The sequence below is a fragment of the Genypterus blacodes genome, unplaced genomic scaffold (assembly GCF_046128005.1).
Source record: "Genypterus blacodes isolate CSIRO-AG114 ecotype Tasmania unplaced genomic scaffold, CSIRO-AGI_Gbla_v1 ptg000122l_1, whole genome shotgun sequence".
In the NCBI taxonomy this organism is placed as follows: domain Eukaryota; kingdom Metazoa; phylum Chordata; class Actinopteri; order Ophidiiformes; family Ophidiidae; genus Genypterus; species Genypterus blacodes.
In genome coordinates this window covers 1,291,209-1,317,977 of record NW_027466925.1, presented here as the reverse complement: position 1 = coordinate 1,317,977, position 26,769 = coordinate 1,291,209, and the positions used below count along the sequence as shown (strand labels likewise).

General features: G+C 45.2%; 2 protein-coding genes across 10 annotated transcripts; one reads left to right on the top strand and one right to left on the bottom strand.

The window, feature by feature from the left end:
- Nucleotides 1-628: 628 nt before the first annotated feature.
- On the bottom strand, nt 629-13,524 carry phka1a (phosphorylase kinase, alpha 1a (muscle)). 9 transcript variants are annotated; one of them, XM_076162454.1, is made up of 35 exons: nt 13,258-13,524; nt 12,152-12,310; nt 11,802-11,849; nt 11,525-11,693; nt 11,342-11,424; nt 10,772-10,852; nt 10,028-10,126; nt 9,798-9,944; nt 9,607-9,660; nt 9,313-9,435; nt 9,097-9,192; nt 8,871-8,978; nt 8,662-8,740; nt 8,456-8,590; nt 8,135-8,244; nt 7,893-8,037; nt 7,735-7,813; nt 7,480-7,652; nt 6,490-6,651; nt 6,299-6,396; nt 5,849-5,994; nt 5,604-5,757; nt 5,365-5,523; nt 5,114-5,243; nt 4,931-5,032; nt 4,724-4,824; nt 4,467-4,502; nt 4,158-4,193; nt 3,955-3,993; nt 3,559-3,594; nt 3,306-3,350; nt 2,412-2,573; nt 2,237-2,290; nt 1,930-2,130; nt 629-1,851 (listed from the first exon to the last, which is right to left on the bottom strand). In XM_076162454.1, the coding sequence occupies exons 1-35, from the start codon at nt 13,333-13,335 to the stop codon at nt 1,678-1,680; spliced, it is 3,801 nt and encodes a 1,266-aa protein (XP_076018569.1). In that variant the 5' UTR covers nt 13,336-13,524; the 3' UTR covers nt 629-1,677. The 9 variants fall into 9 exon arrangements, 5 of the variants coding, with proteins under 5 accessions (XP_076018569.1, XP_076018570.1, XP_076018571.1 ...); XM_076162455.1 differs by lacking the exons at nt 3,559-3,594; nt 3,955-3,993; nt 4,158-4,193; nt 4,467-4,502; XR_012964780.1 differs by lacking the exons at nt 629-1,851; nt 1,930-2,130; nt 2,237-2,290; nt 4,467-4,502 and having other exon boundaries at nt 2,533-2,573; nt 3,559-3,993; nt 4,570-4,824.
- A 1,347-nt stretch (nt 13,525-14,871) lies between these two features.
- Nucleotides 14,872-19,762, top strand: ccnb3 (cyclin B3). Its single transcript, XM_076162426.1, has 12 exons — nt 14,872-15,265; nt 15,470-15,610; nt 15,798-15,881; nt 16,270-16,388; nt 16,470-16,635; nt 16,733-16,831; nt 16,941-17,033; nt 17,151-17,288; nt 17,396-17,551; nt 17,653-17,802; nt 17,901-18,031; nt 19,189-19,762. The coding sequence occupies exons 2-12, from the start codon at nt 15,527-15,529 to the stop codon at nt 19,265-19,267; spliced, it is 1,299 nt and encodes a 432-aa protein (XP_076018541.1). The 5' UTR covers nt 14,872-15,265; nt 15,470-15,526; the 3' UTR covers nt 19,268-19,762.
- Nucleotides 19,763-26,769: the final 7,007 nt, after the last annotated feature.

Below are 26,769 nucleotides of genomic sequence, written 5' to 3'. Positions count from 1 at the left end.
GGAAATTTAGAAGTTCAAAAACGTGACCTTGAGCCTTTTCCCCCCAACAAAAGCAAGAAAATGAGATGATTATACACATTTTGTTTGTTGTGTTTATAGTTAAGTAGTCTAGCTATTATTCTGTAGTTTATCTGCAATGTCATGACATTTTTTTTTATCATTTTGAAACATTAAGAACATTGAGCTCCTTGTGTGTGTACGTGTGTGTGTGTGTCCTCTTTTGTTTTTCATGAGTAAAGTCAGTTTTTATCTGCTTATTTTCTGATGGACTGTGGACCGTAAACACTACACTTCCAAGTTTTCAAATACAATTTTTTGCAGATATAGGATTTTCCCTACTGATGAAATGTTGGATGCTCCACAAACTCCAAACAATAGAAACTGAGGAAATCACGGTTTACCCTGAAATTAATATGTATTTTACAATTGCACACACACACACACACACACACACACACACACCACATTTTAGACAAATGAAACTAGTGAGAAGAACTTAAGACGGTACTGACCAAATCTGCACATACAGCGCCACCTGCTGGTACACGGCAACAACCTTTGCTTTCCACTTGGCTTTTCTTTGATATTCTTTTAAGAAATGAAAAGAAAACACAAACTCGGGCAGAAGTAAACCAACGATTCCACCTTTCTTTATTGCAGAATTAGTTTCAAAAAACAAGAAAACATAGAAATCCTTCCTTTCTTCACCACTCTGCTGTGAGTGTGTGTAGCGCATGCAGGGTGCAACTCATCAAATATCACAAAACACACTCGTCTCTCTGCTGCCTCCTGCACTTTTTTAAAAACACATTGATTCACACCAAAGCCTCCGACAAAAAGGAAAATACAGAATATCTGACTGGTACATCCACAAATTTACCCAGAATTCCTTCACATTATTCCTCACACAATCTATGTTTCCTCACAGTGCAAACGATTCGAGGTGAAATGTGTCCAGTGCAATGAAAAACAGCAGGTTGAAGTTGACGTTTCCGTCTCATCAGGACAATAAAGTAAACAGCTTAAACAGAATTACATTTAAGCACGTAGAGTACAATTTTAAGTAAGATTTAAGGATTGAAATCCAAATTGCACTTTAAAAATCACTCTCAAATCATTCTTCATATCCCGCAAATTAACAACATAAATGTTGTTAATGCAGCGTAAACGTCTCCTGTTTTTTTTTGCATAGTGCTATCGTACTTGTAAGTGCTGTAATTTTAAGGCATTTAAGGTTTATTCATTTATTATTCCTTAAGTCTCTTCATCATCACTGGAGAAATGTAAAATAAATAGCAGATCACAGTAGACAGTGGATTATGGGACATTTGGAGGTATGGCGACAAGAGTTTAAGTCCAAGTGTTACATCTTCAGTTAAAAGGTAAATATTCCTAATCTCGTCATTTTATTACTTCTGTTGTTTCTATTTAAAACACTTTGTAGATAATGTGGATGATATTAGACAGTTCTACACATTTAGCGGCTTGTGCAGCTGAGATGGCATTTGTGCAGGAAGCTGAGGTTGCTATGGTGAACAGGATGCTGAAACTGACATGTAAATGCCTGTTTCAAATGCTGAACATCGAGAAAATACTGGAACATTTGAACAGAAACATAAAACACTTTGACTTCAGATCACCAAGTTTAAGCCTTAACATTCCTCATCACGTGACCTCTCACTGCACGGCGCACGCTCCGCTGGGCAGGAAGTCCTGCACGTAGTCGGCCACGGCCTTGGTGAGGTAGGTCATGCTCCCGAAGCGGCCGCTGGGGGCGCTGTCGTACAGCAGGCGGCACACCCCAGTGGATGGGTCCCTCTCCAGGATGTGCTCCTCTGCTCCCAGGTCCATCTGCCAGAGGATGAAGACACGTTGGCGCTCCAAGTCAACTTCTGAAATGTCTGTAGACGTTACGGACGTTTGGCTTACCTGATCCTTGTAGAACATGTCGTTGGCGAGATGCACTATCTTCTCCACCTGGATAATGGAGCCGATGCTCTGGATCTCCACGTCCGCTAGCATGGTGAGGACCAGGATGGCCTCCACAAGCAGCTGTCTGTACTCGGGCTGGGGAACGCGGTTCAGCACTGTCTCCACGTGGACGGCGAATTTGATCTCTCCTGGGGTCATCTGGGGTCGAGAGTTGGAAGGAGACAAGTGAAGATGAAGGTGGAGAGTTCAGACTAGAACTAGAAGTTAATAGAAACTAAAAAGGCCTTAATAAAGGATCTCCTACCTCTTGGGTGGTTGACGATGGCAGAACAAAGCCCTCAATGGAGAGACCGTGACACTGAAAGACAAAATGGCTGATCAATACACTGCATTCAAAATATGAAATCAGAAAACCTGCCTGTCCGTCTTTGTTGACAGTTTTGAGTGAAATTGGAGGCAGTTTTCTGACTCAGACCCACCTTCTGCAGAATCTTCCAGACTTTTTGGTAGAATCCGACTGGGACTCTGTTCAGCGCCCCGTCCAGACGCCTCCTCCGCAGCCATTGGCCATGCCGCTTGTCCTTAGGGATGGAGCTGCTGTCCGGGTTGTCCAGGGACTCTATGGATGGAAGCCTGTACCTCTGGAAGGGCAGGGCGGACACAGAGGTACGGGTCAGAGGTCGTCATGATATAGATAACTGACAAATCAGTTGTGATTCCTTAAGGTCTCAGATTTTTACAGTGATTACACTAATTTCTTCCCGTTGACATGGTGACACAACTGCCTTTGCAATTCCAACAGTTATTTACTATATACTTGTCTTCTTTTTTGTCGTCTTTCTCGTTATTTCTATTTTACTATTTCTTTTTATTGAAGCAAACATTTGACATAACAGTATGCATACAGTTTTAGGATATTTGGGGGTAATTTTTTATACAGAAAGAGGGGGAAAAGGAGAGAAGGATAGAGAGTAAGGTAGGCTGTATAATTATTATTATTGTTAAACATTTTATGAGGTGAAATAGGCAATACGAGGTACAAGTAGATTGAAATTGAAACAACAGGAAGCCACGGCGGCTGGAGGTTGTGAGAACATGGCGCAGTAGCGTGGACCTAGAGTCCAGGATTGCATCAGTGATGTTGATGCAATGATCTCATAGGGTAAATACTGTTATTTCAGGATGATGTCAAACAGCTATGAAGTCTACTACAAATAAGCTGTGGTGACGAGAAGGAGAGAAGAGAGAAACAAAAAAACAAAAACAAAGAGGAAATCCCACCCAAAGACCCGACACCGCAGTCACACAACTACTATATACTTAATAGACAACAAGTGACTATTTCTTATTCAAATGTAAGAAAAGACATTTACCCCAGAGTCAATGTTTTCAATGTCCAGAGATCTGGAGAAGAAACTCTGAAAGAGAAGAAAGAGAGAAAACAGAGAAGAGGAAGAGAACAAACAGACGTAAAATCAGAAACTAAGTCATGACAACGTGAATTAAGTTTCACTTTTGTAGCGATTTCTCATAATTTATCAGGCAAAATCTAAGCATCTAATCCTTTGTCACTGTTGGGAACTCTGTTCATTAGTTAACCTTATAATACATCATCATCATCATCACCTTCGTCATGTCTGTCAGAGACACCCTGCGATCCATCTGCCACGGAAGAAACATAGGAAATCGCACGTTTTTCAATTCTTTGGGAATAGACACAAGCCTGTGATGTTAAAGCCCAGCAGGTGGTGTTTGCATGCAAATTAATCGATTAACACAACGGTGGATCCTCTTCATCGATCCTCACCGTTAACCATCCCTGTGATGACTGTTAACGACTTCAATTAATTCCATTTTCACCACAGCAATCCTCACCTTCCCGGTGGATTAATGAATTACAGCTACATTTCAGCAAGATTAGTAAACTGCAGTATCACTACAAATTAACCACTATTTCTTATTAACGACTACTCATTATCTCATTAATTAACACAAAAAGGGGCAATACGACATCATCGTCACCTCCTCCTTAAAGACATCGGTCACGGACAACCTGTGCTCCTGCAACAAAGCAGAGACAAGACCAGCTAAACCACAGCACCCATTCATCAATGTAAAACGGTTGGAAAACATTTTAATTTATCGTTTGGCCGCCACGTTTCCACCAATTTTGATGATCTGATTAGTGCTTCTTTATTAAAACAACAAAGCGGTGATATCGTCACCTTGAATAGATCCGACAAGGACAATCTGTGCTCCACCTGCAACACACACACACACACGAGTTACACCAAGGGGCTAGAGCGGATCAGAACCAGAGGCGCCCAAATAAGCCTCATCAAAGAAACCGATTCCCCTTATTGATCGAAACTCGATGTTGATCGCCTGGAAACTAATCTGGAATTAAATTACAATCGGCTTCATTTTATTAACTCTGAAGCAGATCTCTTTTCCATTTCTTCACCAATTATTTTCCCCAAACAGCCAGTTGAATTGACAACTATTCCCCTCTTCGTCATCATCATCATCATCACCTTACTCGGATCCGTCAGAGACAATCTGTGTTCCAGCTGCAAGAGAACAAAAGCAATGTGACGAAAAGCACCAGACGTCTACTTAACATCCTCGTAATCTTACCTGTCCTCGTCCTCATCCTCCTCCTCATCATCGTCGGCCCTTTGCAGATGACTAAAAACAGACTCATAAGCTGTTTTGCGGCAAGTTCTGTCCTTGTCCTCCCGTGCAAAGCTAAACATATAATACAAACACGTGGTTCTTCACAGGTCCTCACCATCTTCATGTCGCTCTTCAGTTTGCTCAGTCCGACTCTCTCGCTCTTGGTGGCGCCTGTGTTGCCCAGGTGATGGATGGAGATGGCGGGGCTCTCTCTCACTGCAAGAGGAAACAAAAAAGGAAAATAAACAAATACCTTCACCTCATGTAATTGGCTGTTGCTTTGTGTGATTGGTGAGACGGAGGCTGTGATTGGTGGACGGACTGTTGCACTGCACTCCAAACTCCTTCCCGCTGAGGATGTGATGGAGGAGATTCTTCAGCTCGGATGGGCTGAGGCTCATCAGGCTCTCTGTGGCCTCCTCTCCTGCACACACACGTGGACAAAGTCACATAAAATTGAGGAAGGGTTGATTGATAAGTTCTGAGACACAATTATCTTCCTTACCCGAGCACCCCAGAGACTGGGCCAGCTGGGTGGCCATAACCTGGATGATGAGGCCGATTCGGAGCCTGAACATCTCACTGAAGAGGATGGGTTGAGCTCTGATGGTCATAGCCAGGTACACCATGATCTCCTGATGGAGGGAGAAAGCGGGGAATGAGCAGCCTGGGTCTATAAAAACCTGGAGTTCTGCCATCTGTACTTTTATGACTGACAGCAGCGTGTGTGTTTGTGTAGCAGAGGTGAACACACACCTGAGTGAGTATGGCCAAGGAGATGTTGTTCTCGCTGGCCTCGTCGATGAGCTGTGCCAGCTGGTCTGGGGGGATGGGAGCTGAGATGGTCTTTTCTCTGGGCTCGGGAGGCAGACCCACAGTCAGGTGCTTCTGGTGTGCCAGCAAGTCGGAGCAGGCCTAGAGAAAGGCCAACCGCCATTAGAGGAGGTCTGGAAGTGTGAGTGTGTGATCTGCACCCATGTTTGTAAGTGTCGTACCCAGTCGAGCTCCTCCACCTTCTTCCTCAGCAAGCCAGAGATCATCCTGATGAGGCCCCAGTGTTTGAGTTCGCCTGCTTTTTCGTAAAGATCGGTCAGAAGCGAACGCACGGTGGAGCCTTCACCGTGCAGGTGTGTGTCCCATTCCATGCCCCTGTGATAGAGACAAACAGAAAGACGTGAAGCTGTCACACTGACATACAGTACGCATTCATCATTAACTACAACAACGCTTATGGTCTGACTTGTCTTTGAAGAGGATGTAGAGGATGTCCGCCTGGTCCTGGAGACTTTTTAAGTCTTTAAGCAGCTGGACCAAAGCAATGTAGTCGATGTCTCCACTGTCGTTCCTAGGTATAACGCTCTCTGTAGGTACAGTCCCCTCAGGAGCCTGGAGAAAGAGGAAGAATGAAAAAACCAAAGAGACAAAACAGATGACAGAGAGACACACACGGAGAAAGAGAGGGACAACGCGAAAAGACAAACAGAAAGGTAAGAGACAGAGAAAGACAAGGAGAGAAACAACCAGAGGGAAAAAATAGACAAATGGAAAGAAAAGACACAAAGAGAGTAAGAAACAGGGACACACAATGACATAGGGACACAAAGGGAGACAGAGAAAGAAGTAAAGAGAATAAACAAAATAAGAAAGGAGGATTAAGTAAGAGGCGGAGGAGGACAGATGGGGGACAGACCTGCTGGCTGCTTTGCTGAGCAGCAGAATCAGGGAGGTTCAGGTTGAGCGACGGCTGGGGAGAGCGAAACAGCTTGCTTGGCAGGTACATGTTGACATCTGAGCAGAGACAACAGAACAGAAAACATCACCATGTGGACACAACGGCGTCTGCGCCTATGTGTTGGTGTCAGGGCGGCGCGCTCGTCTCACTCTGCACTTTGAGGCCCTGGGCTTTGTTCATGAAGGACACCATATCCTTGGTCTTGGCGGCGGCGGCCTTGAACCCGCTGAGCCCGACCTCCTTCCGTTTGGGCTTCTTGGGGGCGGCGTGGGCCATGAGGTGGTCCAGGTACTGAGTGAGGTCATCGGCCTCTGGACGGGAGGACGGATGGAGGGAGAGGGACAGAAGGATGAGGCAATCAAACATGGAAGGAGACAAATGCGGAAACTAAGTTCTACTCACCTTTATTTGGGCTACAGGTGGATCACTAAGAAGTCGCAGAATGCTTCAGACCAAATCACAACACAGACCATTTCATTTCAATTGACTTTATTGTGGCGTAAGCATTCTAACTACATATCTTTACCTTTCATAAGATGATTCCAACTGTTTCTTGCCTTAATCGCAGACGAAATACAGGTCAAAGACTTATGGTAGCAAACGTACGAAATATACACGAATCCATGTTCAAGCCAGTCAGCCATGCAAGGAACACAAGCAGCTAAACTTCTTTTAAAGCTACAGAGCTGTCAGTCTGCTGCACATCTTCTTTGGGTGATGGTGCATGAGAGGCGACAGTGACACTGAGTCTGTGGCGCCCCCTTGTAGCAATTGGTGCGATATCTTTTTCCTCATCATGATTTCATTACCCACAGGACATGTTATTGAACATTGAGCCACCAAGCTGACATGAATGCGTGTCTCATTTAGCAAAAAGTTTCCCAACTTTTTCCCAAGATTTGAAAGACTCCAGGAAAGTAAAGTTGTCGTGTGTGTCATCAGCATATTGTGTGTCCATGTTGAGAAACTTAAAGCTAAAGCTGAGACCCAGCAGTGTTAGAGAGAGGATGGGGATATGTTTATTGATCAGAGGTCAGTGATGATGTAATGGAAAAATGAAGTGATGACTGATTGGTTAATGACAGATCAGATTCGTTGAAAGTATTCCCAACCATCCGGCCATCCCCTTTTTTGCTTACCATCGTCACAGCCCAAGTCATGCACGGCGTCACCCTCATCAACCTCATCATCATCATCATCATACTTGTCTTCGCCGTGGTGGCCCATGCTGCCTGAACCCTTACCATCCAGGAAGCTAAGGTGGGCGCAACAGGAGGTGGTCAGGAACTCCGACAGCTTCCCTGTCTGGATCCTGGGGAGGGAGAGGAAACAAGAAATAGAGACAAGACTAAGAAGTATTGTTTTTCTGCACGACACCAAAAGCAAAACTTCACCGTGCTCCTCCGTAGTATCTGTCCTGCAGCTTCTTCAGGGTAGCCAAGACTGCAGGGTCCAAGTTAGTGCAGTCATCAGCTGAAACACACACAAAGCGGGGTCAAGTATTGTCCTCGCCGTGGTGTAATAGTGGACACACAGCACTCTGTGTACTCACTCAGCATCGACTGTGAGATAGGAAAGGTGACGGTGGGTCGCCCAGTCATCCTCCATCTCGAGGCCAGGTAGGCGATTTCTGTCCTCATCATCTCCACGATCATTTTGTTGTCCAAAGCCATGTAGAACTGCTGGTGGTCCACGAACTGCAGGGAAAGAAAACGAAATATTTCAACATTTACTGAAGAGTACTGAAGGGATATTGATTACGGCTGCCTCCTTTTTGAAAATAGTCCGACTCACCTGAGGTGTGAAGGAGAAGATGGAGTTCCTGATGATGTAGAACTTGGAGGTTCCCAGCACGCCGATTCTCCTGTAGGGGCGGCCGGTCAGACCCAGCCTGGGGTTACGACCTGGAAACAAAGCCAGTGGAGGAATGAAACGTTTGTGTCGTTATCATTGTTTCATCACTATCTGAATTCTGCTTTTACCAAAGACTCCTAAGAATCCTCAGCATTGGTGTGACCTAGCTAACGGTGCTTCATTATGTGGCGTCAACACAACTGGCAATTCCTTCAAAACAACAATACTATCTTTAAATGACGATCGAACGCAGATGTTTACCGAGCCGGGCGTAGATGTGGCTCAGGACTCTGGAGGGCTGGACGTGAATGGGATGGATGTCAGCCACGGTCTCCACCTCGATGCCGTTCTTCATCAGCAGCTGTTTGATTTCCTCGTTCTCGGCCAGGATCGACACTGCGAGAGGAGGGAGACGTTAGGAATGCACACATCTCTCTCCTAAACATCGACAGCCGCCGGCCACTCACCCTGCACGACTACATCTGGCTTGGGGATGGTGGAGAAGCGGCGGTTGAGAGGGTCGATCTCTCCGGGGGCGAGGAAGCCCTGGGGAATGGGATTATATAAGTGACAGATTAGAATGAAACATCAACATGGGCTTGTCTTGTACATAGATCTGGTAAATGAGGTAACTGGTTAAATCCCTTATGTGATGGTGGACTTGTGTGTCCCTCACCTCGGCTAGAAGGTTTCCCAGGATGTACAGAGACTGTCCCCATTTCAGAGGTAACTTCCCCATGGGAATCCTCTCCACAGAGTGAGGGTTCCTGCGCTCCTCCTCCACCTGTTTGTACATAAAAACAGAACATGTGATTCCATAAACACCAAAGATTAATGATGACGAATCATTTATGTCCAGTCCAGAGTCCAGGATTTGTTTTATGTGCTTTATTTGCTGTTACCTTGTCTGCAGGGACACTGTAGAGCTCCGGGAGCAACCGAATCCCGTCTTTCTGTTTGATTAGGATCCCTTCCAGAGCATCCTGGTATTCCTGCACCTGAATGAATCAAAACGGTAAACATCTACACCAAGATAAACCAGATGGCCACACACACACACACACACACACACACACACACACACACACACACACACACACACACACACACACACTTACCTGTTCATGGCTCTTGGTGAAGATGCCGTCCAGGATGAGGTAGGTCCAAAACAGTGGCCACTCGCACTCGATGTTCTCAAACAGTTTAAGCTCTGCAGACTCATAATAGAGACGGTTTGGATCCTGGAGAAAAGCACAGATACATCCCATTGTCACAGTGAACAGGGCAGCCATAGTGAGGCTGAGCTAAATGACTTAAATGCGCGTGTTTCCTCTTGTCGGTGAATGGATCTCAGCTGCACTCGTCCAAATTCCAAGTATGTAAGAGCGAACACTCGGCAATCTACCGCTTACCTCTTTTGGCGTCTTGTGTCCGTCTCTGAGGAACCTGCAGCAGCCGTATCGACCCTGAGGAGACACACGGAAGACGTCGGCAATGTCCGTTACTGTACAACGTTTATCACACCCGGCAGCTGTGTCCTCAATCCCGATTGGTCACAGGGGCCAAAACCCCCAACCACCACTGAAATCTCGTCGTTCCTCACCTGCAGCTTAGAGATGATCTCCTCCTTGGTCATGTTGACGATCTTTATGTCCTCGACGGCGAAGGCGGGATAGGAGATGATGGACAGGACGCCGGCATCGATTTCTTTAGAGATGGAAGCTCTGGGTAACATGGATGTGAGAATGGACTGTGAAAGAGAGGAAGAGTAGAAAGTTTGACAAAACCCTCTACTTCACGATTTTACATCTTTATATGCGCGTGTGAGGCTACCTGGCAGTGCTGAATGTCGTCGGCCAGGGCGTGGACCACAGACCCGGGGCCACCTTTGGCGCCAAACAGGTTGAGGTCGTCCAGAGCCTCCAGAGCAGCCTGGAAGAGAGCCATCAACAAAGGATCTCATGACAACAGCAGGGCACAGAGATGTTGATGATGTGATGTAATTACTGTGTGCAATTAATGAAGTATCACAATTCTGTGTATGTGTGTCCGTGTGTGTGTGTGTGTGTGTGTGTGTGTGTGTGTGTGAACTGTGTGATACTGTGTTATTTCTGAGCGAGAGGCCATTCTCGGAAGACCACAGAGAACCTGATACCTCCTGTAACCTACGAGCCAAGGACAAGCACGGAGAGAGAGCGAGAGAGAGAAAGGGAGAGCGACAGTGACAGCGTGAGAGAGAAAGAGAGAGAGCGAGAGCGTGAAAGAGAGATACAAAAGTATTCTGCTCAGTCTCAATTTGGAGAAATCCAGCAGAGTTTCATTAGTACGCAGTGGCTGAGGCTCAAAACAAAGTGCTTACATTTCATATGCAGCCATTCTGGAGCCCCAGGGTCACCTAAAGGTCAGCGTAAAGGTCATGTGGTTGCATGGAGACTGCTGCGCTCACTTAAGGAGCACCTGTTGAGGCTCTGCACTTGCTCTCTTTCCTCCTCCCTCTCTTGCCATTGCTGAATGTGCTCAGTGTATACAAAGTAAGTGTGTGTTTGTGTGTGTGTGTGTGTGTGTGGGCTCTTTTACCTTGGCCATGCCTATGGAGCTGGCGTTGAGCTCAGTGATGCCCTGGTTGGTTTTGTCTCCTCTTTCCCACATCCCATAATCCTGTGAGGTGTTAGAAGAGCAGACCATACCAAAGGAACATTCTTATATTAAGGAAAACTGCAATTTAACTCCTCAAAAAATGATATTTCCCAGAATGCCCTAGCTGCATCTGCAAGTAATTTTGTTCACATTTGGCCAATAACTTACACTTAGTATATTACCAATAAAATACAAGCCCCAAAGCAACAAAGTCTTAAAAAGAAATGGCATACAATGAGTCAACAACAGTTTTAAGAATTGATTTATCAATGAAGTCATTGATTGTGTGTTAAATGTCAGACATTTGTAGTTTACAGATTCACAAAAAAATATTTACTTCTTTGTTTTTGTGTCATTTCCCTGTGCATTTAATCCCAATTTTAATTCAGTACGTTTACAAGCACAATTTGTTCTAATCAATGATTTTTTCCAGTATCGTGTAAACATCACTGATCAATTGATGGATAATGAAGATGATTGGTTGCTGCAGGCAGCCCTTAAAACACTTACAGCCACTTTGTACGCTGCCTCAATGTAGAACATGAGATTCTGAACCACATCCACTTCATCCTGCGTGTAGACGATGTGGAGACCTACACAAACACACACACACACACATTAATAAGGCAGTAAACAGGCGATAGAGCATCCCCTCACGCCATCACACGCACTCTCTCTCTCTCCCTCTCATACCAGACGCGGTCATCTGGGCGAGGAAGAGCAGGAAGAGCGATGTGGCGTCCACTTGCAGGTGGCCCCACTGGTCGTCGCCCACCACAGGGGCACAGGTCCTGGTGTTGTACTTGGCATGCAGGCAGTCAGTGGTGCTTTTGCTGTACTTAAACTTCTCCACTTTATCCAGCTGGGAGGGGGGGGGGGGGTACTCACATTAAATGGGAGATACATTTTGTGTGTGTGTGTATGTGTGTGTGTGAGAAAAAAAGGAGAGAGAGAGTATTTATTGACACACCTGCCTCATTATGCACTGGAGGACACCTCTCATGAGCTTCACCACACTCTATAGAGAGAGAGAGAGAGAGAGAGAGAGAGAGAGAGAGAGAGAGAGAGAGAGAGATATGGTTAAATGTCAACAGAGAAATATGATACAGTTGCAGTCTGAACCAAATGTGGCTCTCCATCAGACTTGTATTCTGCACACTGTATACACACACCAATAAAGGAAATGTAAAGCAACTGAATAAATCCTGAATTGTCAATCCTAAACCAATGTAATTCTTGTTTAAAGGCCTCCTCGATTACACACACAAACACACACACACACACACACACACACACACACACACACACAGAGAGGTGTACCTGCTCCAGCTCGTAGGCCTTGGCCTTGTCTTCGTCCCGGTCTGCGTTTCTCCTGTAGGCCTGACTGAGGCCCCACACTGACAGGATGCTGTACACATTGTCTCTGACCCAGGAGTGCGGCTGGTCGCTGCTGCCCGGGAGGAGGCCCGTCACTGGATCCTGCACACGGCCGGGTCAAAGGTCATTAGAGAGTGAAACCAACAAACTAGAAGGCGTCAAATATTCAACCATACCGTTCTTTTGGATTGCAACGTGAGCATAACAATGTGTTCTGAGTGTGTAAACTAAGTAATCTTAGTTAAGACTTCTTTCACTCAAGGGGAAAGAATGTTTAAAGAACACACACAAGACAGGTTGATGGGGATTTGGTGGATCAACAAGCACAGATTTGTCTGTTTTCTGCCAAAGATTCATCACTTATCCATTAGCTGTACTTACTTACTGAGATTCCTCATTGATCCATCAAAGCAGTGAGCTGCACGGGAACACATCAATTTCACAGGCAGAGTAAAAAGCCACTCGGGACCACTTCTAACTTCACTTCTTGACTCCCAACTTTCATAAAACTGCAGTGAGACGATTTAAAAAAAACCGACGAGCAAACGTCTCAACTTTCCACCGATTCCGTGTCGGGTTATATTTTATTCAAAGGAAAACAGAAGAGAAAAAAAAGAAATGTGACCCCAGTCATCTGCCGGGCGCCGGCGTCATAAACTGTATGTGATGACATTAGATGACATGACGGATGGCAAAAATATGTTTTGTGTGTGGATGCAACCATCTTTACTGAGTCTTGTTGTACCAAATAATCGATTAAATCAAAGAAAATTGAGGGAATTTAATAATTAAAACATTTGATCAATTTTCGGGTGAAATGGAAACACATACTGCCTACACACACTCGGCATGTGTGTGTGTGTGCCCGTGTGTGTGTGTGTGTGATCTTGTGCAATGTCAATGCACTACTCCTCCTGAATGCATAACAACATGCAAAGTTTTCACTGCCAGTGAACAACGCGGGCTAAAAAAACGTACAAATGCCGAGGATAAAATGGGACTACGCAATAACTACGCAATAAATATTAAGAAGGCATTGAAACACTCACTTGGTGCTGCAGGATAGTTTGTTGCACTATCCGGGCATAGTTGTCGAGTTTAACGCCGGAGTTACTTCTGCTTCTCATGGTGACGGGCTAGTTTAGTGGAGCTGGTCAAAGTAACTAACTAGTTGGTTAAATCCTCCACGGTGCGGTCATGTCACCGGTGCTTTCGTAAAAGACCAGAGGCCGAAAATGTGAAGGGGTTTGTAGCGAGCAGAGGAAGCGGTGCCTGTCAGTCACACATACGGCGGACAGCCAGGGTTGAAACCCGAAGCTGACAAGCTAAGAACAACAAATAGGGACAAAAGCGGAAAAGGAAACGATGAGCCTTCAAAATAAAATCATAAATCAGAAACTTGGGATACAGATATTGAAGGCCAAAGGTACTAGCTTCCCGGTAACTGTCCATCATTTGACTGTTGCAAATGAAAAAAAGTGAAAGATGAATCTCCTTGGGTCCTCTGACTTTGAAAATTAGTAGTCGAGCTAAAAAGGAAACTAACAGTAGCAGCTCCACGTTGAATTTAATAAATTGCGTTTCGATGTTTACGTGTGTTGTACTTTGTCTCCTTTCTAAAGTGATCTGGATTAAAAAGTACCAAATTCATGGCTCTGTTTTGTGCTTTTATTTTGACGGTTTGGACTCAATATCTCATATTGAATTACTTGACTGTGGCGCAACCGGTCTGAGTCAAAGACACACATATACAACACACATGTGCAATAACAGACATTTCTGCAAAGTTAAAGGGTTGATATTGACAATTAATTGTTTGCTGTCGATGTCACGACCAGAAAGCTACTAGAGGCAAAACATTACAAAACCAGTGGATAACTTGTCAACTGCTATTTACACGTATTTACCCGCAGTGGCAAAATGGCAAACGTAGAAGAATTTAAAGCCCTCAGTTTGTGTGGCATTAGGAGCAATAAACTGTTAAGGGCGCCCTCTAGCGACATATGTCTCACATGCACCCTGGTAACCTTTACAACTACAACATGTTGATTTTGCGCGTTATTCTATTCTATTCTATGCTAATTTCTAAATACACCATAATAATATTACATTGAAATTCGACAACATCAGCAATCACCATCTTCGTCATTTTAAGAGATGATGAAGGTGATTAAGTGTTCGCACACAGTATTTGTATTGTATAAGGGGTCATATCTCCCTCTCCTGTCCTGTCTCTGTTTGAAAACGTCTTTCCCAAAGATAGTCTGTGTATTATTGAAATTTCTTTTAGTTTTCTTCACAATCGAACACGACGGATGGACCCTTGAACCTCAGTCGTGTGTATGTGTGTGTGTTTTCTCACTGCTATACTGAAACCCCTCCTCCTCAGAAGACCCAGCTGACTTTATTTGTATTGTTTCCAGGATTCAAACGCGTCTTGTTTTTGCGTCTGAAATATTTTACGCCCAAATTGTCTTTTTGAAAATACATTTTTATTGCACTCAGTTATGTTATTGGGCTTAAGTCCTTCAATTGAGAAAACCAAAAACAAAGTCTGTCGACCTAAGCTCCTATTGGTTGGTCGGGAGTTTGAAAATCTTGGCTCCGCCTCCCACAGGGTCCGTTGAACGTCGTCGAAGTTTACTCAAACGGGCGGAGACGATTATGTCTTCACTTACCAATCCTCTTTTGAAAGCAGCTAACACAACTGACTTACTCAGATAATTGTTTTGAGGTATACTCAATACATAAATCGACATCTTTAAAAAGCATCGGTCGCAGTAGTTGGATCATTTTGCACTATCGATTGACCGGGAGGTGCTGGGAACAGCGAACAAGCGCTTTCAAAGCGGCGCATTCGAGCTCGTGCGCTGATTTGTTACTTTCAGCCAATCAGAGCGAGGCGCATCAAATTTGGACCACACTTTTGTTTTGTATCCGATCAGACGGAGCTGCCGGCCGCTGCTGCTTTCTTACAGCTGGTTTACGAGACATATTCGGCCATTTCCCACCATAAACGAGGCGAGGGAATCCAACAAAGCCGGACCACCAACCTCGGTACGTGTATGCGGGTTCATTTCAGCGTTTTAGCGCGATATTGTCATCCTAGATATGTTTCACGTGCGGAAACTCCACCCAGCAGACACGAGTTTCCACAGCACACCGGAGCTGCAGCATATAATCCGCATTTATGTGGTTTAGTTTATTGGTGTTTGAAGATAAACCTTTAATTTAACGACCCGCCGACTTTGCATTCTGCAGAACCGAAGGAAACGAGCCTGCAGGGGTGATCTCCGTGTGAGGATAAAGCGCCCAGACATGCCTTTCACCAGGGGGAAGAAGCCCACCGCCGTCGCTGGGAGCAAGATACCAAAGTTGCACGTAAAATCGTCGGAGAATCGGGTAAAGCAGCATGTGTTTGTGTGTATGCGTGGCTTGGTTATGCAGAGAGCAGAGTATCAGAAGAGAGGCTGTGAGGAAAGGTGGATGTGGTAAAATGGCGAATAATGTGTATGACGTCATTATATGCTTGTACGTGTACTTTCGGTTTGCGGTTTTGATTTTGATTGGCTTTGATTTTGTGTTGCAGGATGAAGGCTCCCAGGTTAAAAGGTCTTCCTCCCCCCCTCACGGGGCTCCGAAGAAGAGGATGGCTTTTCTTGACATCACCAATGTACGACTAAGTATTTAACGGGTGCTGTTGTCGTGACAACATGGGAGTGGGGCAGCGAAGTCGGGACAGAAACCGAGATGGTGAACTTGTTGACACTTTGGCGGGGCATTAAAAAGCAACAAGCTCTGCGTCAAACCTGCAACCAACCGTGGAATTGATCAGCCATCACTTATTAGCCGCCACACTGTTTGTTCTGGGTTGAATTGCAAAAAACACACGTAAACCCACGTATTGGTCTCTGGAATGAACAACAACAACATCATGTGTTTATGGAGGATGATAAGTTCTTTCAATATTGGTATCAAAGTGTGTAGCCATGGACATAAATCCATTTAATTGTGTGTGTGTGTGTTGGCGACATTCTGATTCTGACTAACTTTGTCCGCAGGGCCACAAGGTCCAGATCAGCCTGCCTGGAAAGAAGAAGGAATCTGTGAAGAAGGCAACGAAAAAAGCAACCACCAACTCCACCTCAGTGTCGGTGAAGAATCAAGTCAACCTCAAAAAGTACGACCTCGCCCCCTCTGCCCGCCGCCTCGCTTGCTTTCCTCAAATCAACCTCTCATTCCTCGCTGTCTTCTTCCGCAGGCCTTCTTCTGTGAGCTCAGAGGACGTTGAACCCGAGAAAGAGAGGTTTGACGTGCACAAGGATGAAGAGGAGGTGCAGAGCGATGCGGCCACTCCAGTCGACCAGCTGGAGGCCGCTAAGCCCCTTGCTGTCCGACAACTGCCAGCACACCTCCAGAGACCTCCGGTAAGGGAAATGGTGGAGTTTCGGGGCAAGTGGGACTTTACATTTTTGTATTTTCCTCCTGTAAAACCTTTCCTCTCTTTCCTATTGCGCCTTTCAGATCCCACCAGAGTTTGACATCGACGCTGAGAACTCGGAGGACTGTTTCATGAGCCCCGAATATGCAAAAGACATCTTTGACTACCTCAAGCAGAGAGAGGTGAGCTAAGCCAGTCACCGGCCAAAGATTAAGCAAACGCTCTGAAGTTTTAGGAAATTTTGGCTAAAGCATGCAGGAGGAAGTCATTGTTTCTCCCGTTCGTCCACAGGAGAAGTTTGATCTCACCGACTTCATGCCCAAGCAGCCCAGCCTCAACCCAGAGATGAGGGCCATCTTGGTGGATTGGCTGGTGGAAGTACAGGTGAGTGCCTCCGGCTACCCAGGACATCTAAGGATGGAGTTTGGGTTTCGCGTTCAGTTTCCGTCTCTTCTCAGCCTTGTGCCGCGCTGATCGCGATTTACTCTTGCGCCTTTGCAGGAAAACTTTGAGCTGAACCACGAGACGCTGTACCTGGCGGTGAAGATGACGGACCACTTCCTGTCCCTGGCCCCCATCAACAGGGAGATGCTGCAGCTCGTCGGCTCCACCAGCATGCTCATCGCCTCCAAGTTTGAGGTGAGGACTTGCGCGCACACTCACACACACACAGTACGAGTACGGAGGGTCACCTCTCGGATACGGTGTAGTCGTTGTCAGTTGACCTTCCTCCTCATGTCGTCCAGGAACGCAACCCGCCCTGTCTGGACGACTTCTTGTACATCTGTGACGACGCCTACAAGAGGGAGGAGCTTATCTCCATGGAGGCTCGCATCCTGCAGACACTGTCCTTCGACATCAACATCCCCATCCCGTATCGCTTCCTCAGACGCTACGCCAAGGTGAGCAGAACGTGATATTTCAGTCTGCCATTGGGGAGCGCCAGTTTGCTGCACATTCCTGTTTTTCGATTGGTATTCTGAGCGTCTCCTCTGCTGTCTAGTGTGTGAGCGCGGCCATGGACACGCTGACGCTGGCACGCTTCGTCTGCGAGCTGAGTTTGCAGGAAGTGGACCTGGTGCCGGTGAGGGGGTCCCTGCTGGCCGCAGCCTGCCTGCTGATCGCGCTGGTCACCAAAGATCTGGGAGGATGGGTGAGTTCAGGGAATTGGCAATATTTGCGATATTTGCGTTTACGTTTGAGTACAGGGAAAAGTTGACAGTGTACTTCCTGTCTCCCCCTTCCCTCCAGGCTCCCATCCTGCAGTTCCACTCTGGCTATCAGACGTCTGACTTGGCCCCGGTGGTGCGGCGGCTCCACTCCATGCTTACAGCGCCTCCCGACGACAAACTCAAAGCCATCAGGAGCAAATACTCGCACAAGTAAGTACCTCAGCAGTGATTGGTTCAGAGCATTGATTGCCAACCCAGTAGGGGTCGCTAAGGCTCCACAGGGGGTCGCCAAGCTCTCTTGATTTAAAGCGTGTGGGAATTATTATATAAATATTTATATGGAAAATACATGTCTCAGCATTTCATTTATTTTTCCGAAGAAGACCGCTACCTTTATGGATGATTTAAGAAGTATCTAGACCTTTGTTCATTAATTTAGATAAAACTAAATAATATAAACCCTTTTTAAACCTGACGAGGATAAGGGCACTGGTAGACGTAAACACCAGCAGCCAAGCTAGCAGAGCTAGCTGGCTATATGACCTGGTCCTTTAATTAAGAAGTACATCGTGAAACAAAGAGTTGACAAAGAATGGCCAAGCGTCAAGGAAGGGAGAATGCTGAATTTCTCAAGAAAAAAAAGAGGATTTGCCAGGACAGTTATATGAAACCCTGCAAACTGGGCGTCGCTCCAAGACTTGCACTTCAAGCAACCACCAGATTCATCTTGCCATTTGCTATAACATACGTGTTGGAGACTGCTGTCAGCGCTCTGGTCACCATCGAAACAAAGGCACGCAACAAACTTGATGGGCACGATGACTTTTGTTTGGCCATCACAAAAGTCTCAGCTGACTTCCCATCACTGGCTCAAGAAACACAGGCTCAGAGCTCTCATCAAAAGCCAGCCTGGACCATGAAAACGTTTGTATGATTGTGAAATTTAAATATAATCACAATACACACATGGGATTGTGTTTCTAAAAATATATGGAAAAATCTCTGATATATTGCAATATGCACAGGAAACAATCTATTCTTATATATCTTATGAAGTTCATACAAATTGCTAGTTTTACACAAACTTCCTACAGGTGTTAAGTTCACTGGTCTGTGCTGTTATTGTTTTTATGGACTGAATATAATGAGATATACATAAAGATTTTACTAAAGAAGAAGCAGACTGCCTTTCCCCCCTTTTTTGTAATTGTATGTAGGTGGGGGTCATCAGTATGTTTACATGGTGACGTAGGGGTCCCTTAAGAAAAAGTTTGGGAACCACTGGTTCAGAGCACTGAGCAGAAACGTGCTGAAAAGTTCAGATCAGTTGTGGTTTGTTTGCGTTATTAACGATTTGTCCTTTTCAGGGTGTTTTTCGAAGTTGCATCCATGCCAGTGGTCCAGCTGGAGGCGTTGGAGGAAGCTTTGTCTCGAGACGCCACCTAAAAACATAACTTGCCATAGTGAACATTTGTACATATTTTGTTAATATGCTTAATATTTATACCCCATGTAGGCTAGTCTGTGTTTTATATTGTCAATGTTTAATTCCAGTTCTGAATGGAAAAGAGTTTTACGGTGGGCATTTATTGTTTTGAAAAAGGTTGTGATCACGATGGTTTTAAACTCCAAATATTTTAGATGTTATATAAGAGCTTGTTGCTGTTTTGTAAGATGCCCGTGTGTATGATGAGGTAAGTTTGAGTACGTTTCAATACTAATTGTGGTAAACTTCCCCTGGAGCGATGAATGCCTACGTGTATTATTGAACATGTAAGCCCCGCCTAGGTATTAATTGATGATACATATTGGGCAGGTGCGTGTGTACAGTGTTTATCATGTTAATATCATGGTGTAAAAGAAGACTCAATGGTGTTGGGCTATTTTATAATGCCTGTCATTTATACTTTTGAGAATAAAGACGTTTATGTGTTTCTTAAAGTGTGGTTGAAGAATTTCTTTTCAGTCGTTGAGATTGTTCTCCTTTCAAAGCTGAGATTTTCAATGAGGTTTGTGATTGGTTGTTTGGACACTAGAGGTCAGCAGAGCCCTGTATCTTAACTATTCACTAGGGACGTCTCAAACAGGAGGTCCAGCTGTTATTCTGGTCACAGAGGCAGAGGTCTGCCTGCAGATGAAATATATCACTCACACAATAGGAGCACAGTTTGCTCAGGAACCATGAGGAAAAGCCACACAGACATGAATATGGAAGCGGAATGTCAGTGATCCGGATATAATGGATGATTCTGGATTATTGCAGCCTGCATTAGTCAGGAAAGTTTAAAAGCAGTGCAGGTTGGAGGATTCTAAGGAGCACCCATGTGCCGTAATGACTAAATTCAACAATAAACTCAGATTGACTCATCGGTGTCAAATCACCGCTATGTCTCGGCCTCCAGTTCTTCATCAAAAGCTTCCAGGTTGTGGTCGTACGCCTGAGAGGCCTGGAACATACTAGCATTCCGTGTCAAACCCTCTCAAGTCAGCTCAGATTCGCCCACTAGAACATCCCGTCCAGATTTCATCCACCAACAGACTTGTTGAAGTTTTGATGGAGGCAGAAGAAGAAGAGGAGGAAAACCTGGAAGCGAAACAGTGCTCAAGAGGCTTCCGCTAGCTGACAGAGGGTAACCCCGACGACCGTTTCAATTTATTTTCATTTCGAAGGCCTGAAGCCAAACTCATAAGATCTGGAGTGAAGCAGCCAAACTGTGTCATAAAGCTTTGGCTGGGCTCTGTACAGTATATCTGCGCTGATCACAGGTGTGCAGCGCTTGGCTAGCTTCCAGGCAGCCTAGATCCGTACAGATCGATGCGGCGAGCTAGATGACAGCCGTGATTGTGAGACGCCCACGACAAGGCGACAGCCTGCGACTGCGAAAAGGTGCGGAAATTGATTTTATGTCTTCAGATGCAACTGCGAGAGACTAAGTTTGTGCTGAAACTTTCACTTTTCATGAGGAACTCCAGGAACCAAACAGGTCAGCAAACGTCTGGTCTTCGTAGCGCTTTCCCACAATGCAACTGCCTCTCTTTTTCCTCAGCAGCCTGTTGGATCACGTGTGCCCACAGGCGCCATTTCCCTCATTTCCCCTGATAAGTCTTGATCCATAACTTAAAACAGAACATTGCCTGTGGCTGCATTGCATCATGGTCCGCCGAGGCGCCTGCCAGCTCACAAACTGGCAGCTTTGCCTCCAGAATGATGCATTTTTGCACTGGAATAGAATAAAACAAAGAAAAATCACAGCACTGTAAAAAAAAAAAAAGAAATTTTTTTTATTTTTAGAATAATAAGCTTGATAGCAATAATTAGTGCTCAAGCTTAATTTATTTTTTATTTTCTAGAATTATGTAAAATGTATTAGAAAATCTTGAATCAAACTTTATTTGGTTTAGAATATTTTTTTATGGGTTCAAATTTTTCCCTCTCAAACTTTTGGTGTTTTTTTTTTCTCAATTCAAATTTTTCATGAACAAAAGAGTGAATTGTCTGCTGTGTCATCCTCTTTATGGTGCCGTTTCTTTTATAGTGCAGCTTTTTAGCTGAGGGATAAAAGCCAAACATCAATATAAAGTAAAACTACAACAATGACTTCTGACTCCACAGGGTTAAGTGCCTTGCTCAAGGACTCCTTAATACTGTAGCTTAGGCTAAGGAAATCGGGTAAATCATTGACTTCCCCGACAGGACATTTTAGTCACTCTTCACCCAGGCGATGGTGTGAACCATAGGGTGCACGAAAGACCTTTAGGTCACTCACTCTCTTCAATTAAGGGCAGACACAGATTGGCTGGAGAGAGAGGGAGAGAGAGAGAGACAGAGAGAGAGAGAGATAGCGGGAGAGAGAGAGAGAGACTTCGCTGCCCGTTAGCCATAAATTTTCTGTCATTAGCGCAATAAATACACACACACACACACGGAACCTTGCCAATTCATTTCAGTGGCCATCATTTCACACACACACACACACACACTCCATTGCTGCATCTGTGCCTAGGGTCTGCTGAGCCCATTTTACTGCACTCAATCAATTAAAGTGATTGATCGCGTATCCAGCATGAGTGTGTGTGTGTGTGTGTGTGTGTGTACGTGCATGTCTGTGTGTGTGGATCCAGCCCCTGGTCACTCGGAGCCACAGATCAGTCTGATTAAAGTGTGCTGCTGGAGATGGCGCCCATTCAGCCGGGCAGATACGCATCTAAACTGGTGCTGCCACGGCGAGTCTGAGCTATCGACCGCCGGCGGGCCGCAAACACGCTTCCACTCTGTTAGCTTTGCACAATCCGAAGGAGCCGGCAGAGATTTGACAGCTTTAAGCTCTGACTTGTGAGGTGCTGCTGCTGTGCAAAGAGATAAGACGGCTGAACTGCGGTGTTCCGGGCAGAATGAAGGCGCACGTCTGTGTTTTTCTGATTGAACTCGCAGCCAGACAAGCTTGCCCAAGCTTTTGTCACTTCAGCTCGTCCCGGCGGTTGAGTTCAGAGCTCAGCTAACCTCCGCGTCCCCACAGTGAGGGTGTGAGCTGGGGTGGAGTAAACACACACACACACACACACACACACACACACACACACACACACACACACACACACACACACACACATACACCTTTCCCGACGGCGCCCAGAGTTGAGGAGGCCTTTCCGGACCAATGGTGAATCGCCTTCAATCTGCCTTCCAGTTCCTCTACGTCGGATTACCGTCAGATCCCCGGATGAACCCTCACAGACTCAACTCATGGAATTCTATGGGATCAAATAGCAGCTCCAGGAAACCCATCACACAGGTTTGAGCTTTAGAATTATGACATCGAGAAGAAGTGTGTTATTTTCCTCCATGTTCCACGACTTCAGCTGGCTTCAGTCAGTGAAGTAGTTTGAGGAGCTCTTGAGCGCCTGACTCCTCTAATCAAAACGTCTCCGTTCGGGATGGTGGAATTCCGGATGGAGCCGCGTACTCTGGGTTTGATTGCTCTCCAATCAACGGCAAAATGTAGCGGGCAATCGGCTGGATAATCAAGTGTCACTTCAGGAACCTCGCTGATGTGGGACAAGAGGATGTTTTTCTGTCAAATAGCTCAAACGCTTTGGCAAGTTTAACTTTTCTAACTTACTTTTTGTAATTTTTCAATATGGATGTCGGTGGTGCAGATGGTGCAGTGGTGACGCTCGCGCTCGCGCTCCCTCTCTCTCTCCCTCTCTCTCTCTCTCTCTCTCTCTCTCTCTCTCACTCTTCTTCCTCTTTCTTCTCGGACTAAACAAAACACAATTGTCTCTTTGTGTGTGTGTGTTCTCTGTTCAGCCCTGATACAGGATGTGTGTTTGCCGTCCTTTTAATCGTTCTGGCCCTGCTGCTGCTGCGTCGCCGGCATTAGTATTCGCCCCCAGGCTGGATGGCGTGGAAAGACCCAGAAAAGAGGGATGAGAGAGGAGAGAAAGAAGGAGAGGGGGAGGAAACAGAAGAGACAAAACAATAAGGGCCACTTGGATTTTGGCCGTTGCTGCTCCCAGGCATAGTACAGTGTGTGTGTGTGTGTGTGTGTGTGTGTGTGTGTATGTGTGTGCAGCCCATTTGAGAATCGAAACAAGCAACATGAATATGGATGGAGCTGATGGTTGCAGAAGCAGTGAATACATCATCAGAGACATCAGTGTGTGTGTGTGCGTGTGTGTGTATTTTAAGGCTAAACAGTACCTTAAAAGGTCATTTTAATCCTGCTTGGGGAAAAAGTAGGATAGAGACTGGAATAATAACAGCATAAATGTCACATTTCTGACCCGTGGACTCCACAGCTCTTCAGTCTGTAATGAAAAAAGTTGAATATCTGCCTTAAAAACTTTTATGCTTATATTGTATTCCAGACCAAGCAAAGAAATGTATATATATTCATAATTGATTCTTCATGGTATCAAGCGCCGTAAAGTCCTCTACGCTTGATCACATGATCCATTCTCTCAGCTCCATCACATCAGATCTCATCAAAGCGGACAGTGAAGGAATTTTGTAGAATTCAATGAGGAGAATTGCTGTGCAACGCTTGGAACTTTTCCATTATTATTATTATCATTTTTAATTTACTTATTTGCCCAAATTTGTATTTGCTAGAATAAAATATTCCCTGATTTTTTTAATTCTTGTTATTAGGAATATAAACCTCAGATGCCATTTTATGATTATACAACTCTCATGTGTTTTATGATTTGATTGTTTAACAAATTAAGCTGATAGTCCGAGTTCGCTGAGTAAAACCCGGGAACCTGTGAAGCGTGGAATGGACTGATGGCTCCAACCTCCAGCTGCCATGAGGACTTGACTGGACTCACATGTTTAAGAGCCGCCTGGCCCTCATAGATCTTCCCCAGCACTTCCCCTTATAAGACTCGGGTCATCTCTGTGCTTTATTAGACAGACCTCATCTCGGAGGCGTCTCGGCGGGATGCGAGCACATCTGCTCCCCCCTGCCCCCCTGCAGAGGTTACTCTGGAATTGGCCTGGGTTCCTTTCATTCTTCAGCGGTAAATTGGACATTAATCAAGTCATCTGTTCTCCTTGCTCGTCTCCACCAGGCCAGCCTGCTCCCTCTCCTCTCTCCTCCGTCTCCTCCTAGCGTCCTCTGAGAGGTCATTTCAGCCGGCCGCGCCCAAACAAACAACTTTCTGCCATTTCTGCCTTTCATTTCCCAGATATTGCGTCCTTGTCCTAATTTTTTCTGCGTACGTAGGTTAGACTGACTCCTTCCTTTCTCCTGCCGTCCTTCTGATCTGGTTGTTTTCTGTCCCCGTGGCCCCAATCACAGGCACAATATGACAACAAAGAAAACACATAAAAACACAAAAACAAGGTCTGTTATTCTATACAAACATGAGATAGACAGAAAGGTCAGAGCTGGATCTGAACAAAAGCCCTTCTTGGTGTCGTCTGGCTGATTTACCTGCCAATAAGTCAATCTCGCTGTATCAAAATGTCAAAAATAAAGATTAAAGGGGCCGATAAGTAAGACTTTTATGTCTCCACAGCTGCATGAGGCGATAAACTTACTGATCAATCAATACCAGTGACTCAACAGCTTCACAGAATGCTGAGATTTCCGGGTTTTGGAACTCACTTCATATTTCAGTCACACTCTGTGGTGGAACTGCAGCATATTCTAGGTTCAAAAGCTTAAATCAGCTTTGTTTGCCCCGGGTTGCAAACTGCTGCTGAATTATTGTGTCGTATTGAAAATGTTCATTGGTGATTTTCGTCACATCTGTAATTCATGAGAATGAAGTCAGAAGTGACGCAGGGAGGGTTATTGGGTCTTTAAACGTATCGACGTCAATGGTGACTTACTTAGCTGCTTGGAATTTTTGGTCCATGGCTGAAATGAGAACAGTTTGAGAGTTTGTTCACAAAATATAAATTACTCTTGTGTCATTTAGTCGACAAAATGCATTGAGGTGGTTACTGGGCTTCCACAGAACTGAGAACTCAACTCACACTGAGTGAAAACATTGGAAACTTGAGTTCCGACAAAGCTTCAGTTCCTTCAAAAGTATATGACCATCAGCATAAAATGCTGAAATGCAACTGAAACATCAATATATAGGAATGTGCAGAGGCATTCACGCAACTTTGTCCCAAACTTCGGTAAATTTGATCAAGAAATCGATTCATTGCCTTCTCAAGCTGGAAGGGAGGCGACCAAATTTTCCACGGCTCAATCGTAGCTTAAATCAAGTGGAACTCTGCATTAAACGCTGTCCTAACTCCTGTGGTGTTTGCCCTAGTAGACAAATGTAACCGTCCACGTCCCTGAGTCCACATGGCTCTTGTCCCCGATATTTGTAGTCATGCATTTGATCGATAATCATGGTGCTGGTCGAGCTATAATAAGAGAACGCAAGCTTCAGATTCGCTAAAAAGGCAGCTACTTTGGAGAGCTCTTCTCCTCCATTACGCCGTGCTGCCGCCTGGAACAACAATACATCAAGGGCTTGATCTTTTCTGGCTGAAAGGAGCAGGTGTGTGTGTGTGTGTGAAAGAGAGTGAGAGAGAGAGAGAGAGAGAGGAGGATGCCCAGGTGTGTATTGGTTTTTTGTCCTCTCCTCACATTCTGGATCAGTGCCTCCTGACCCCCGCGACTATGTTCGCTTCTCTACCTTCGCTGGATTACAGTTTAAAAGCTCAGCACGGTGCAGCGAGGACAGAGGAAGAAATGGACGCTGGACACAGCTTTTGACCCGGCAGAGTTTGGGTCACTTCTCTGGGGGATTTTTCTATGTATTTTGGTTTTGCACTGAAGCAAAATGTCTGCAGCATAATGGGCATCGGCCTCATTTAGAAACAGGCGGTCTGTGCCTTCACTCTCCTCCTGAAGTGTTCATTGAAATGTCTGAGAAAACCTTCACAACACAGATTAACTACTGTGTGTGTGTGTGTGTGTGTTGTTGGTATTTGTTTTTATTGAATCAAACATTTTACATGACAGTTATAAGACATTTTGGAGATCATTTTTTATACAGAAAAAGAGGGAAAGGGAGGGACAGAGATAACGAGAAAGAAAGGAGGTTGTATTATTATTATTATTGTTGTTGCTTAACTTTTTTCGTAGACCCTGAGGTACAATAGGCAATATGAGGTACAAGTAGATGAAATAGTAGGAAGCCACGGCCGCTGGAGGTTGTGAGAACATGGCACAGTAGCGTGGACGCAGAGTCCAGGATGGCATCAGTGATGTTGATGCAATGATCTCATAGGGTAAATACAGTTTCTATAGGATGATGTCAAACAGCAATGTAGGCCAGTACAAATTGCATCATAAGCTGTGGTAAAGAAAAGGAGAGAAGAGAAAAACAAAAAACAAAGAGAGGAAGTCCCACCCAAAGACCCAGCCCAACCCCGCAGTCACACAACCCCACATTCATACACACCCGTCCTGGCCTGCCTGGGATATAAAATA